This window comes from Argentina anserina, chromosome 4, assembly GCF_933775445.1.
Source record: "Argentina anserina chromosome 4, drPotAnse1.1, whole genome shotgun sequence".
Taxonomy (NCBI): Eukaryota; Viridiplantae; Streptophyta; class Magnoliopsida; order Rosales; family Rosaceae; genus Argentina; species Argentina anserina.
The window spans coordinates 20,529,002-20,545,217 of record NC_065875.1 but is presented as its reverse complement, the minus strand read 5'-3'; the positions used below and the strand labels follow the sequence as shown (position 1 = coordinate 20,545,217).

Genomic DNA, 16,216 nt, shown 5'->3' with positions numbered 1-16,216 from the left:
CATTTTTTTATAAAAAATTAAATATCTATATAATTTTGTAAAGAATATGTTATAATTAAATAAAATAATTAATTTCAGTTTATTCTCATAAGAGCATCTTCAACTGTTTTAGCAAAATTTATCTAAAATAAATAAACAAATACCAAAATCTCTAAAAAAAAATATGCTTAAACTCCAATAGTTTTTTTCATTTTACGTATTTATACATTTATTACAAGTAAATAAAATATTATATAATCTTATTTTTATAACCATAAATTATTTGATCTATTTAATTTGCTCGTTAGAAATAAATGATTTAAATTTTTTTATTGTTTTGATTGGTTGTTATTATAAGTTGAGTTATTAGAAAAAGTGTTGCATTTAATATTTTTGCTTATGTAAAATTTTGTAGATTACTGCAAATTTAGAGAATTTCTCATTCTCTCTCATCAATTTATCTATTTTGGAAAATGAGATGCATAATGTGTTGGAGTGAACTAAACTCATTATCCTCCAAAATTTCTCTTTTTCTCCAAAATACCAAAATTGTTGGAGATGCTCTAAACTTTACACCTAAAATCAGTTCACCCCTTCAACTTTTATTTTAATTAGTTCAACCCCCTATACTTTCAAATGACATTAAAGAATGACAAAATTCAGATTTTTATATGTATTATATTGATAATTACGCTATGAGACCTAATTTTAAAGCTTCAGTGTTGTTGTAAAATTATTAGGAATTTTGTTTTGGTCTTACATACATGATTTGAAACCTTCTCTTGATAGTTTTTGATCGGATTTTAACTAAGAAAATCTGAATTTTTTTTTTGAAAGTATAGGAGGTGAACTTATTAAAATAAAAGTTTAAGGAGTTAACTGATTTTAGGTGTAAAGTTTAAGGAGGTAAACTTAAATTAATTCTAAAGAAAAATAGTAAGAAAATGGGGAGAGAGTATAAATAAATATAAAATTATGAATAGAAAATAGTAGACAGAGTTGTAAAGTATATGAATATATTAAAAAATATAAAAGAGATAATTGGGAAGGAGGAGAAATAAATATGAATGAAAAAAAACAAACAAAAATAAGAAGGTGAGAATTAAACCCAAAACCAGCCCAATTACACTTGGCCTTTAGCCATCTCTGCCAACTCAAACTTCAATATGATTAACACATGTATTAGGTAATATTTGAAAGCGATTTTCGGCTCGGCTATAGCCCTACCAGTTTGTCAAGTGGAACCACTTGTATATATGTACTTACTTCCTATGATGTACAACACATCACCTTTCTACGATTATAGACCAACTCGTGCTTGATCGTATCATATTGTAGTATATATAGTATTTAATACATACAATCGGGCTTCCGTGCACTGGAATACATACATAGGAGCGTACGTACATACGCTGGGCAAACCATGTAGGGTGTAGCTTTGACATTAATTCTTCCCTGTATCTGGCACATGCATGATAGTCCTATAATATCTATATAGTTTGAATTTCTCTGCTAAAATTCAACATTTTCTTTTTTCCTGGTTAATATAGTCCAAGGTTTTCAATTTATGCTTAGATCGAGCTATAGGAAATGGTCGGTTTGAGCATGTTGGAGCTGAAATGAGAGCACATGTTCTTGTTTCCCGTGAATCACCATTATAATTCAGTCTTTTTTTGGTTCATATCCAACAACATACATCATTGATGCAATCTCTATTATTAGAGTGATATTCGTTTAGAATATTCAGCATACTTTGATGTTGGAAAATTGAATAATTGATACACACACATATATATATAGGTCCGTACATGAAAAGTTCCGTATATATATATATATATATATATATATATATAGTTTATAATGTATAGATCACATCCACAAAATTTCAGCCGATTTCATGATAGTTAAGGTATCAAACTAATCAAAACCAATGGACGTATTGAATTTGCTGAACCTGAACCGTTCATATTTTGAGTAGAAAATCGAAGTTATGAGTACCTTAACGGTGATGGAATCGGTTGAAATTTTGTGGTGATGATCTATACGTTATAGCCTAGATATTGGACGGTGGAGATGTGAAAACTCGATCGACAAATTGGTCAAAAATGAAAATCTGTAACTTAAACTAAGATAAGAGCCTCCTTACCTGAAAAGCTCCGTGTGTGTGTATATATATATATATATCATAGAGCTGAGAGATTCAGCAGGTGATGAAAACAACCCAAAATTACAAGAAAAACTTTCACAAAATATATTTTTAAGAAACGAACTAATCAATTAGCCGGACAATGCATTTCCTTACTTTATATTCAAAGTTTCAGTTCTATAACGTTATGAAGAATTAATATGCAATACTTTTATAAACGTATCTAACTTTCTTGTATCCATTACATAATTATACATATGCATGCACTGTTTTGACTTTCAATTATTTTCCGTCGATTCTTTCCAAGCTATTCTATATGGGAATGGGATGCGCCGGTTGAAGTTCATGGACAATGTACTGCATTATGTTGAAATGTTGAACGTCTAAAGGGCTGACTTTTACATGTAGCGATATGATGTACAAGAACTATATGATATGTATATCTTGTCGAAGAAAGTAATATGTATATATAGTCAATACTACAAGGTCGTATCATCAAAATGGTCAATACTGCAAGGCTGCATATTTTTGGACTTGAATACATAAATAGCATTGGACAATTTGAGGAAGATCCTCGAAATGATACTGCCCTCCGTTATGGGCATATGCATGGCATGGGCGATCTTCTAAATTTGGGGGTCAAAACTGTTACGAAGACCAAGCCTCCAAGCTAAGCCATGCATGCCATATCCCTGCTAGTCAGACTCAGAAAATAATTATGGCTTTTGATCATCATTGTCGCGATCATTATTGACTAATTATTACTTCGTTTACCCTGCGAGGTAATATGAACGACCTCAAATATGCGCTAAGAATAAAAACGTTAACATGCGAAGGTTCTTTTTCTTGTTTTTCCTCCAAGAAAAACGTGTTAGCGAGCTAAAACTCCCAAGGATTTCAAGTGATAATTAAGTACATCAAATTAAAGTTGAAACCCCGACATGATATCAAGCATAATAGTGGTGTCTTATACCATCTTCGTGAAGCTGAGAACAAACTCCGATCCGGAATGCATAGCCGATATTAGAATTGAAACAGAGGTCGATATGTACGCGTGATTAGGACGATACATAGGTAGTAAAATGCTATCGGAATTGAAACATGTGTGTAGGGTTAGAAACTTAGAGGGGGAGAATGAAAGGGTGTTTATTATAACCCAGTAAGAGATCGAGTACTAAGAGCTAGCTGGATGCGCATGGATTGATGGAATAGATGTGCAAACTACGCATCATCACAAACCACACACGTCTTTTATATCGATCATATATCCAGCTTATTAAGACATCATCATCACTAGGATACAGGACCAGCCTAATGATATCATGCCCCATTCATATATACATGATTGATCATTGGGTTGACCACATTCGCTTATATATTCATTTCGAAACCATGCTAGCTACCCAGCTGGTGTCTTGCTACACGAACATCCACGCATTCATTTTTGCCATAATTGAGCTTATCTTTAATTTCGGTGCAATACTTTTCCTGATATTGACAAGAAATGACGTCGTTCATGTTTAGATATAAAGGTGATCGATGATTTGAAATTTGAAGCAAGTGTAATCATGTATGCCATGCATTTCGAATGAGAAAGTGGGTTCTTAGCGCACTATTATGTTTTAAACATCATTTCGTGCGAACTGTTTTGGCTATTGATGTGAGACTCAAGTGTTTTGGGAAAAGTTAAAACATCTTACATGCATGTTGTGTACTTATGTAAATCCTATTCGTTATTCATTGATTCTTACTCTATTACGAAGAATATGAAAGTCATGAAACGATCGAAACCAAGTTTCCTAGTCGTGGGAAATAACCATCTCATCAAACAATCTTATTCGTATTATATATTTATATGGACTCATGAGGTAGAGTAATTTCGTATAATATATGAACTTTAATCTACTTCATATTAGACATGGTTACCAATCTATTGTATGTATTGGTGGGTCATAAATTGCATGTGAGCTTCAAAGTGTTCGCAACGTCCACGTTCTTTGCATGAAAACTACAACAATCAATGGCGTTCTAAAGCCAGCGTGCCGTCAACGGCATCATGACATATACAACGTTTATATATTATTACATATCTCATTTGACAACAACAGCTGGTTTGCCCGAGAGGTTAAGGGGGCAGACTTAAGATCTGCTGCACATAAGTGCGCATGGGTTCGAACCCCATAGCCAGCAAATTATTCATTTTTTTTTCATTCCTCAAATTCTCATTGGGCTTTGCTATACAATTACTTTTAGAACCCAAAATCAAAGCCCAACTCCATTACTTGGTCTCCCCTTTCCTCCTGAACAAGTTAACACAACCCAGACTACATAACCAGTCGGACCAAAAAACAGACATAACAAAAACACCACACTCTAATTCCCCTTCTCGATCTTGAAGAGACTCTGCGTTCCTCATCGTTTTCGACTTTTCGTTTTCCGCAGCTAAACAATCGCCAAGGTACTCTCACAAACCTCACGATTTTACTTCAATTCCTTTTCGATTTTGCGAACGCATTTACGAAATAGAACAGATCGAACTGTAAATTTTGATTTTCTAGGGTTTCATTTTTTTACCTTGATTTTTCAGAGGCTATTACGATAATGAAGCTCGACTTCAGTAGTCTTCAAACCACCGCGCCGTTGCTCGGCGACAGCAGTGGGTTTTCCGGTGGTTTTCCCGGCGAGTTTTCAGCTCCGCCATCGTTCGAGGTCCCTATTACTGATGATGTGAGTTTCCCTGTGCTTGGTCGAAGCTTTGATTTTAGGGCTTTTAGTGTTTGGTGTTGGTTTAGGTATTTGTTGGCTGATTGTGAGGTTTTGTTGTACTGTTTCAGTTTGATGGCTTTCAGAAGGAAGCTAGAGACATGGTGAAGTCGAAGAAGGGGACTACCACGCTTGCCTTTATCTTCAAGGACGGCGTCATGGTGGCTGCCGATTCTCGAGCTAGCATGGGAGGATATATATGTAATGCTCTTAGCGTTTTGGTTATTTTTCGGGATGTGGAATGTGAATGTAGTAATGTTTGTTATTATGTTTTGCAGCATCTCAGTCTGTGAAGAAGATTATCGAGATCAATCCTTACATGCTTGGAACTATGGCTGGAGGTGCTGCTGACTGCCAGTTTTGGCATAGGAATTTGGGAATTAAGGTATTATACCTAAATTGTGTTCTATTTACATATTAGTTTTTGTTTGAGAATTTTCTGATAGGATTGATGTTGAATTGAAGATGATATACATAAATGTTGCTATTACACGGACAATGGTTATTATGGCTGTTGCTTGTTATTGGCCTAGTGACAACCTGTTACACGTAGAAACATGTTTTGTTTCCCATGATTGAGGTGGCATCATATCTTTGTTTACTTTGTTATGCTTAAACCATTATGAGTGTATCAGCGGAGCATGCAATCAGATCATAACTATGCAGTATCTTTTCCTTAAGATTGATAGGCACTGCACTTTCTTCATATTGTGATTTTATCGTGATATTTTTCGTATCATATTGTTTCAAAAGCCATCGGTTGCCATGTCCGATACATCATTCTTTCTCTGATAGGCATTCGTAAGCATCCTATTTGGTTCACCTACCAAAGAATTTATTTCAACTTTCAACTTTTGTTTAGTATAATGTGTAAAATAGATTATTTTGGTGTTTTCTTACTCTTGAATAGATTACTGATAATCAATTGTTTGATATAATTCAGTGCCGACTTCACGAATTGGCAAACAAGCGTAGAATTTCAGTTACAGGGGCATCTAAGCTCTTGGCCAACATTCTGTACTCTTACCGTGGCATGGGTCTGTCTGTTGGAACCATGATAGCTGGGTGGGATGAAACGGTAATGGATCTGAATCTTGTCAAATAGTATTGCAAGCATTTATATTGATCTGAATCAGTCATTTATCTAATTATTATGTATGCTTTATTGATGCAGGGTCCTGGACTTTATTATGTGGACAGTGAGGGAGGAAGGTTGAAAGGGATGCGGTTTTCAGTTGGATCTGGTTCACCATATGCTTATGGTGTTCTGGATAATGGGTGTGCATTTCTCACCCCCTCTTTTTACTTATTCTTGTTTTAATTTGGATTTTTTTTGCATTGATTGACATTCTGCAAATGCAAATTTTTACTTCCTAATGGTCCATTTGTACAATCACAAGCAATTTTTTTGTCATAAAAAAGAACAAAAACAAGTACACAAAGTGCTAATGATTAAGTAAGAGAAGGTCTTACAAGTTTGTGGAAAAGAAATTCAGTTCTGTACTTTAGATGCCCTGGGAAGATATTTGAATAGAATCTAAAGCTATATTTCTTTTGTGATTGGTTTTCTTCATATGCTTGTCATGATTCCTTTTTCAGCTTCTAGGTGAGGCCTTATGGATCTTTGACTAGATTATGAATTGATTCATGTACCCTTCCTTGATGTTGTATTTACATTCGTCTTTGTAACATTGTTTGCTTTTATCAATCATAACTGATTACTGGTATTGTGTTTATGTTCTCAATAAGTTCCAATGATATGTCTACTGACCGTGGTTGCATATGCCAGGTACCGCTATGATATGTCAGTTGAAGAAGCTGCTGAGTTAGCCAGGAGAGCCATATATCATGCAACATTCCGTGATGGAGCTAGTGGTGGAGTTGCCAGCGGTAATCCCTTAATTCATGTTCTGTTTCTTGATATATTATATGTTTATATATCACCTATGCACATTCATGACCCAACTGTTCACTGTTTGTAATTTGTGCTCCATAATCAGTTTACCATGTCGGTCCAAATGGGTGGAAAAAGCTTTCTGGAGATGATGTTGGTGAACTTCACTACACATACTATCCTGTAACCCCAGAGACCGTGGAACAAGAAATGGTGGAAGTAGGTGGAGCCTAAGAGGACTAGCTTATGGAAGCGACGGCCATTGAGGGATATGAGGAAAGCAAGGCATAGGCAGTGGGATGCTATTTTTCTCATTATTCAACTGAATTAGCATGATGATGATGATGTTATTAGATTTGCTCGTCTTGTAATATTACATCCTGTTTCGGTCTCATGAAATATTATGTTCCCTTTCTGTACTCTTGCTTGGAACTGCAATGTTCACTTATGGATATAGGCTTTCTGAACCATGGCGCAAAGTTGGTGTTCATGTGAGACTTCACATGTTTATCCCGTTGACGAAGTTATCTTTTATTCTGCCATCAATCCGTATAATTTTTTGTGAGACATTTGTGTTTGATAATTGCTCTTTATTCAATCAAGCAAGAAAATCTTACAGAGCCAAAATGATTAGATTTATAGGTAATCCGCCACCACTCCCTCCACCCTGGCCTTTGCAGTATGCACGCGCTCCTCCGATGGCGGCGGTTCGTCCTCGTCTTTGAATTCGTCGTCATTGAGGTCCTCCGGGTCGGGTTCGTGGTGGCCGTTGTGGTTGGAATTGGAGGAGGGTTGGTGTTCAGGGTCGGTTTTGGGGTTTAGGTCTTCGGAATCGGCCATGGTAGAGAGTGCGATAGGGAGGAGGAGAGAGAAGGGTGGGTTTTGAACTTTTGATTAGGCTGCAGTGCCGGGTTTTACTTTTTAACTGTTAACACTGTGAGTCTTACTGTTAGCTTTGTGTGAACTCCACGCACATCTCTTGGGCTTGTATTTCTTGTGTGAATTTATTTTCTTTTGGAAATAATGTAGTTTTTATATTTGGATTTCTATATTACTAGTTTACTACAATATCATCAATCGTTATCGATAAATTTTCGTCCCAACATACATTATTGATGGATTTAAGTTTGGTTGCTACCATGTTTGGTGTTACTAGATACAAAATTGAATGAGCTTACATAACTTCTTCAAATTTTCATCTTGGTCTTTTTGGATGGTGTTCTGGTGGGTATTTCAACTTATCATCATTAGATAACACATTGCTTCTAAACATAGGCAAAGCAAACTGCTCTCTAATCCCTTGCAATTTCTAGTATGGGTTGATATCAATATAACTTAAGACAATCCATATTAGTTTGAGACAGTTTTTGAAAATAAAGAGGTCTGATGTAGTTCTGAGTACCAAATGTGCACAAACGGTCTAAGATGTTCGAATTTTTTTTTATCAAATTCAAAGAATTAGTGTTTGGGAGCTTCTATTCATATCTCCCAAAATGACACTTGGACCTCTATCTTTTTCCTAGATAGTTTTGACTTAGTCAATGCATATGAAATTACCAAAAAACATATAACAATAAAAATAAAAGAAGGGAAATAATTCTTTACTTATCTATTATAAATTTCAAATGTAGATAATTATCCTTTATATTTATTGCTAAACAATCTAAAATGGGATATCAAATTACATTAAATGATTTAATTGATTACCTTCTTTTTTGATAAACATCATTAGTAAACCATTTAATGTGGTTGATAAACATCAAATTGAATGTGGACGATTTAATGTATAAACTATATAACTATTTATAATTTCTTATAAACTTCGATTTGAGTAAAAAAATAAAACTCATTTATTAAAGATTAGAATATTTCATATACGTTGATGAACAAACCTCGTTAATAAAGGTTAAAATCCTTCATATACGTTGATGTTACTATCAATGAATGAAAAATATAGTTTACCAATTTATTATGAATTTAGAAAACGAGTGGAAGAGTGATCGAATTAATTCGAAATGATAGTTTGTGTGATTATTATGCATTTTTCGAGTTGTATATAATAAATGAATTTGAAATAGAGTAGGAAATAAATTAATAGATAGTGGGCATTTTAGGAAAACTGTGAAGTTCTAAACAATATTTTAAGTATATATAAAAAAGCAAAATGAAGATCTACTGAGTAAGTATGTCTAAATATAGTTTTTGGAGGTATGAATAGAAACTCACTTAGTGTTTCTAGCGAGCTCATAGAAAGTCTAATAAAAGTTGTTTGCATCATCAATACCTAATAAGTTAAAACTTAAGAGACATGTAGTATATTATGTATTGATGTCAATATTCCAAATATTACAAGCCTCTACTCATTTAAAAAAAAATATTTTTTCGTGATTTTGCACCTAAGTTTTGACTTAAGAACACTCATTTCGAATATTGGTACCATCGTAACAACTACTAGATCACTTGTAGTGGTTGCATATTTTGTCAAACAATTAGATAGAAGAATTTACCTCTACCCTAATTAAACAGTAGCCGGTTGCAGGCCGCATTACCACAAAGAGCTCCCCATGGTGGCTACAACATCATAAAAAAATGCAAGGGTACAATAGTCTTTCTACAAACGTCACTGATCTTATTCAACTCCTATTTGAGCGATATTATTTTGACAGTGTGATATCTCCCAACCAAGAGAAACGTTCGGAACCGCGCCGAAAATGTCCCGATCCGAGTCACAAACAATCAAATACGTTTTTGATATGAAGGAAAAGACATATCTACCCTTTTGTAAGACAGTTTGGATACCTCGGTCTTGCGTTTATCGTCGCTTATGGTATTTCACTCTGAAATAGACTGTATGCTCCTCTGATTCAAATTCAAATCAGCAAAACCTCACTCCACCTCTTCCGCCACCACCGCCGCCGCGATGGCCAGCACCGATCTCTTCACATCATTAATCTCCGACATCAAATCCTACTCCGGTGAGGACCCACTTCTCCCTTGGCTAAGGTACCCTCATGTTCTTCCCATTATCTCTATCCAACACTTCTAAACCAAAATGTTAGATGCAGAGGGATTCAAAGACTTCAAGAGTTCAAGACTCACTCCCGCAGAAGCTTTTAGAAGAAAAGCTCCCCCGCTTCCTGCAGAAATGCGCCCAGACCTTCTTGTCTGACGAGCGCTACCACAACGAGCCCCGTTACCTCCGAGTCTGGTTAAAGCTGGTAAATATAGTCACGTTGATTTCATGATTGTAATGACACACATTGATGATTTTTAGCCGTTAGATTTAATTTGGTGTGTTTTGTTGGGGGAGTAGTTTGATTTTGTGGAGGATCCGAGATAGCTTCTGAGGGCGATGGAGGCGAATGGGATCGGCACGAAGCACGCTTTGTTCTACCAGGCGTATGCTCTTTACTATGAGAAGAATAAGAAGTTTGAGGAGGCTGAGAATATGTACCATTTGGGGGTGCATAAGTAAGATTAATTATAAGCATTTTTTTGTAGTCATGTGATGTGATGTGTTGCTTGGTTGATTTGTTACTGAAGTATGTAGTTTATGTGAGGAATGTAGCATGATTAGCAACCAGAGTAGTTTAATGTAGCAATGGTTGGGTGGATTCTTGAGCTGCAGACTGATGGTAATGAATGAGTTTATTGAATGAGGATTAGTTGTTTTGTTGTAAAACGAGCTATTTTTGTTGGAGATGAGAGATCTCACATCTAAGAAATGACAAATAAAAGAGAAATTATAAGTGGGTGGATAATACCCAATTGTATCGAGGTATTTTGTGATTAAAACCCAACACCTATGAGGTGGTTAAGTTGAGACAGTATCGGTATAGTTGGTCCACGGGCCACGTTTTGTCACTATTTAACATGGTATCATAGCGAGTCCCTCTCCAGTCGTGATTCCAATCTGTCATGTGTTTGAGTTAGGTGTCACTTTGTCATGAGCCCATGATGAATGTCATTATCATGTCATCGGAGGGTTTTCCGATTGGATGGTCACCAAGTGTCGTTAGTTACTTGACATTGGTTTATTTTGTCTTAATGTGTGAGATGTAAATCTGTCACGTGCAGATCTAAAAATTAGGTTGCACGTGAGGCTTTTTATGATTAAAACCCAACACATGTAAGAAGTGACAAATAAAATAATTATTATAAGTGGGTGGATAATACCCAATTGTACCGAGGCCTTTTGTGATTAAAACCCAACACATGTGAGGTGACTAAGTTGAGACAATATCGGTACAATAAGCAAACACTTGTCGCTATTTAACAATTTTATTTTGATACTAATGGTTAGTTTTGAGTGTTGAGTACATTGCTGAAACTTAAACGGCTGCTGATTTGACGCCAACCAAAACCAGGAACTGGAATTATATATAAAAGTCTCTGAAATCAGACACGCGAGGAACCTCATTGATCAACTTCTGGTATTTGTGTAAGCTTCATACTTCATTGGTCTAAGCTTCAGAACAAGCTTCTATGGTGAGTGGAAAGGTCATTGGTTTGCTAGACCCCGTAGACTATTACGTAGCTTCATGGGTTGAGGAAATATGATTTAAGCCAAACATGGAAGAGAAGAAGGATCATAGTATCATGAGTATGGGAGGTCGTTGAAGCCAATACTTTGGGTATTTCTGCATTTCATATATGTCCTTGAAGCGAGTTTGCTTGTCCTAGCTGTTTTTTTTTAGAACGTAATCGAGCGAGAGGGCATAAAGTTTTTAATTTGTGGAATATGGGTCCTAGTTTCCTACTCTTTCCTCAGTTCTGAACTTATAATGAGCGATACTGAACAACCAAGGCTAATTAGGTTGGGTTTACAATTATATGCACAATACATAATATCCCTTGAGTACAAAGCAATAAAAGCATTGGGTTCCAATTTAATTTGTTTATCCTGTATAACAAATGATTTGTCCCGTTGTGCCGTCCTAGCAATTATGTTCCTGGTTATAACTTGAATCCAGATGTCTTCTTCATCAAGATTATAAGCTACTGAGGGACTAATTGAGAGCTCCCAGTTTTGGAAAATTAATTGATAGACTAACTATGATTATCATCTTAATTATCTTAATCACTTCTAATACGTCACGTATTCCATTGGATTGGAAATGATGCTATACCGAAACAAGATGGGAGTTGAACGATATTTACAAGCTGGAGAAAACATGTTCCATTTATCTCTCTTTTTTTTTTTTTTTTGCTTTGTTAGCTTCTAAGCATGTTTTCATGATGGAGATTTGAGAATGAGTTATAATCATTATACGAACTTCCACTAAACATTTAAATAATTAGACTTTCATGATTTGCATGAATGAAATGCCTTGGAAAAGAACCAGTTCCTGCCGAGTAATTTCATACCAATGAAGAAAAATATATCATCTTTGATCCTCCACCCTTCTTCACATCCAAAAATTATAAATTGGAATAAAGTTCTTAAACTATATCAACGTGACTTACAGCACTAGGTTAAATCAAACATGATTCTGAGCACTAACAACTGTGATTAAGCTTCCTCTTCATTATGTGATAGTAAAATTCTCTATCTCTGTTTGGCTGCTGTCAATTCTTAAGCCTTGATTGATAATTTATAGCTCATGACATTGACTAATAACTATAACCAGAATCTGAGGGCCTCTTCGAGAGTACGGCATTTCAATAGTAGAAATTATTATTGTACAAGCACATAACGTGCAATTGCTATTTCGTTTTTACATATGTAGTTAATTAAATGTGTTTTTAGCACCACAATTGCTCCTATAACTCATAGAAACCCCTATTGCAATACTCATAGAAACTCCTACTAAATCAGCAAGACTATAAAACCATAAAGGAAGCTTTTCCAATGAAACCAAAAGAGATTCACCAATTTTTTGATCTTATATTCAGATTTTGACTGTTTAGTTTGTAGATATATATGAGTAGATAAATTTTGTAATTTTTTGTTCAAATTGAAAATTATTAAGATATTTAGAAATGTTATTTATTTATTATGAACTTGAACTATTTATGTTTGATAATTTTAGTAAGTTCATTAATTTATTTCCTTTTAATACCTTAATTACTATTAAAATAATTTATAATTTGTATAAATAATCTACTTATATTTATATACGACTAAAAACAGTTTAAATAAAAAAATATATTTAATTAATAATTAAGTTCCGATAAAATCTAATCTAGTGGCTTGCTTCAACTGTAACCACTGCTCTGTTGCTTTCAGCGTAAAAGAAAACACTGCCTGTTGCTGCTGTTTGGATGACCAATCAAATCAAAGTAGCTATATATAGTGACTCTGTGACTGTCTTTATATATTATTTCTGCTCCAGATCTAATAATGTAGTTACTTAAGTTTCAAAAAATTCCTATTACGTGGTAGTCATATAACCACAGTACCAGACAAAGTCTCCATTCTATAAACAATATATCTTCTGATCAACTTTAAACTATTGTATCAGATCACGAATTTATAGCAGACATTCACCAGAAATCCCAAAACACAAAGTCACCAGAAGGTTCAATGACTTCAATCTAGGTATTAGTTAAACACTTAAACTTATCATCCATCCAACCTCCTGCTCTCTAAAGTCAAACTAATTTCGTCACTGAGCATGCTGCTCAAAGAGTCGTTGATGATCTGTGTGCTCCTACTAGAGCTAGGAGATCGAGTTGGCTCTTGTTACGATTCTTAATTTGTTATTACTCCTCTCTTGGGTCCTTTAGACCCCGTTGTAATTACAAAAAAAAAAACTGGAAAAATCATGAATATTCTATTAACCAGTAAATGCCCCTTTGTACCAATATAATTTTTAGTTTGGGAGGGGTAAATGGGTAATGAAATATTAACTCTCTCATACCGACTAAAAATGAAATCAAATTGGCTAGTGATCGATATAGCCTACATGTTATCGATTTAATTATCACTTCCCTAAAGAATCTTTCAGAATCGGTCAGTTCAATATTAAACCGCGAGCCTAAAGAATATTTCGAAATTGGCTCTCGGAAATAGGCGGTTCAAATCATGAATATGTACCGCATAAGTGAAAATGACAAATACTAAGATAAAACCGATCACCACCATCTCCAAGTAACCAGTTCTTGACTTCTTGTTACATGTCTAGACTCTAGAGTTGGTTCCAAGCTAGAGTCCAGAAAATAAGGGAATGTCATGATTCATCAGAGACCATCACCTAGATGGGATCCTAGTCTTCTCAATACAACATTGCTTTTCTCTCACTCCCCTCTCCCTCTCCCTCTCCCTCTCCCTCTCTCTTTTTGGCGGGAAATGGACCCCACCAATCAAAAAACCTCGTAGTCTCTTTCTCATAAATACCACTCCTCCACCAGCAAAACCCCAACTACCTGTACCCAATGGCGTCTCATTAAAACAACCTAAACCTTCATTTTCCCTCATTCAATTCACTCTTCTTCTTCTTCCCATTTCAATAATGAAGCAATCTCTTTTCTTCTTACTCTTCTTCCTCTCATGCTTCATTGACCTCTTAACGTCTCTAACCCCCGACGGCCTCTCCCTCCTCTCCCTCAAATCCGCCGTCGACCGGTCCACCTCCGCCTTCTCCGACTGGAGCGACTCTGACGCCTCGCCGTGCCGATGGACCGGCATTTCCTGATAGCCATGGCATCAGAGATAGGCTAGGGTTTGCAGCGAAGAAGATGAGAAAAGTAATGAGGAAAACACTTGTATTGATCAATTATCCAGAGCAACAAAACAGAGAGCATAGTTTCCTATATATACTCTATATCGAAAGAAAGAAAGCTGAGCTCTAGCTAACTCTTCTACAAGAGTACACCTGGCAAGAACTAACAGTAGAAATAAAAGAAACTAACAGTAACTAGTAAAATTTCAGAAAGTATTGTACTGCTTTCACCCCTCCTCAATCTCAGCTAGGGTTACTAGCCTGAGATTGATACAGTGAGTCTTAAAGATTGGAGAAGCTAAGCCTTTGGTTAGAACATCTGCTGTTTGCTCTGTGGTAGGAACATACTGAAGGGAAAGATCATTCCGCTGTACTCTTTCACGAACAAAGTGAAAATCATTATCCAGATGTTTAATCTTTGAATGGAAAACAGGATTAGATGCTAAGGCCAAGGCTGAGAGATTATCACATTTGAGAACTGGAGCATGAGGAATAGTAATTTTCAGATCACATAAAAGATGCCTAATCCAACTTACTTCAGCTGCAGTGTTTGCAAGACTTCTATATTCTGATTCTGTTGAACTTCTAGACACTGACCCTTGCTTCTTGGATTGCCAGGAAACTGGGCACATTCCGATAAAGACAACAAAACCAGTAGTCGAGCGCTTTTGAATCACCTCGCCGGCCCAATCTGCATCACAGAATGCTTTCACATCAACACTGTTTTGATTTGCACCAGATGAACTGTAGAATAACCCTTTATGTAATGATCCTTTCAAGTATCGCAATATTCTCTTTACTGCTGCAAAATGTACATCTGAGGGTTGTGTCATAAACTGGCATACAGTATTAACAGCATAGGCTATGTCTGGCCTTGTGAACGTCAAGTACTGAAGAGCTCCAACAATACTCCTGTACATAGAGGGATCCTTCAGAGGAGTACCTTCATCCTTGGTCATTTGATAGTGAGGCAAACAAGGAGAGTTACATGAGTTAATAGTGTCCATGCCTGTCTTGAGAAGCAAATCTTTGGCATACTTGGTTTGACTAATAAACAACCCTTTCTGAACATTTACAACTTCCAGACCAAGAAAATATGATAACTGTCCTAAATCTTTCATGTCAAAGACCATGCTCAACTCAGAAATGACTTCATCAATACCTTTGGTATCTGAACCTGTGATCACAATGTCATCTACATACAACAATAATGCAACCAATCCGTTTGAAGTATGTCTAATGAAGAGACTAGGATCAGAATGAGAAAAGGTGAATCCTAAGCTTGGAAGAAAACTAGTGAATTTCTCATTCCATGCTCTTGGAGCTTGCTTCAAACCATATAAGGACTTTTTCAAAAGACACACATAATCTGGATGATTAGAATCAACATAACCCTGTGGTTGAGACATATAAACTTCTTCTTTCAAATCTCCATGCAAAAAGGCATTTTTAACATCTAGTTGTCTTAATTCCCAACTATTCATCGCAGCAAGAGCAAGAATGACCCTGACAGTACTGTGTCTAACCACTGGACTAAAGGTTTCACCATAATCAAGACCTTTAGACTGACTGAAACCCTGAGCAACTAATCTTGCTTTATATCTAGCAACAGTACCATCTGGATTTTTCTTAATCTTATAAATCCATTTGCTTCCCACAATATTTCTATCTTTAGGACAGGGGACAAGAGACCATGTACCTTGTTTCTGTAAAGCTTCAATTTCTTCTAACATTGCTTGATCCCATTCTGATTTGCCTACAGCAGCCCTG

The 16,216-nt window shown here is 35.7% G+C and overlaps 1 protein-coding gene and 1 non-coding gene across 2 annotated transcripts; both read left to right on the top strand.

Annotated features, from left to right (window-relative positions):
* Positions 1-4,232: 4,232 nt before the first annotated feature.
* Positions 4,233-4,315, top strand: TRNAL-UAA (transfer RNA leucine (anticodon UAA)). Its single transcript has one exon. It is a non-coding gene; the product is annotated as a tRNA-Leu (tRNA).
* A 120-nt stretch (positions 4,316-4,435) lies between these two features.
* On the top strand, positions 4,436-7,249 carry LOC126792746 (proteasome subunit beta type-5-like). The gene is made up of 8 exons (XM_050519213.1): positions 4,436-4,583; positions 4,713-4,852; positions 4,960-5,089; positions 5,167-5,273; positions 5,832-5,966; positions 6,063-6,166; positions 6,678-6,778; positions 6,889-7,249. The coding sequence occupies exons 2-8, from the start codon at positions 4,727-4,729 to the stop codon at positions 7,014-7,016; spliced, it is 831 nt and encodes a 276-aa protein (XP_050375170.1). The 5' UTR covers positions 4,436-4,583; positions 4,713-4,726; the 3' UTR covers positions 7,017-7,249.
* Positions 7,250-16,216: the final 8,967 nt, after the last annotated feature.

Bases quoted from the DNA above. Each gene is read 5' to 3' on its own strand.
- LOC126792746 (XM_050519213.1), top strand. From the start codon at position 4,727: ATGAAGCTCGACTTCAGTAGTCTTCAAACCACCGCGCCGTTGCTCGGC. The intron at 4,853-4,959 runs GTGAGTTTCCCT...GTACTGTTTCAG, and splicing joins AGGTCCCTATTACTGATGAT to TTTGATGGCTTTCAGAAGGA. The intron at 5,967-6,062 runs GTAATGGATCTG...TTATTGATGCAG, and splicing joins TAGCTGGGTGGGATGAAACG to GGTCCTGGACTTTATTATGT.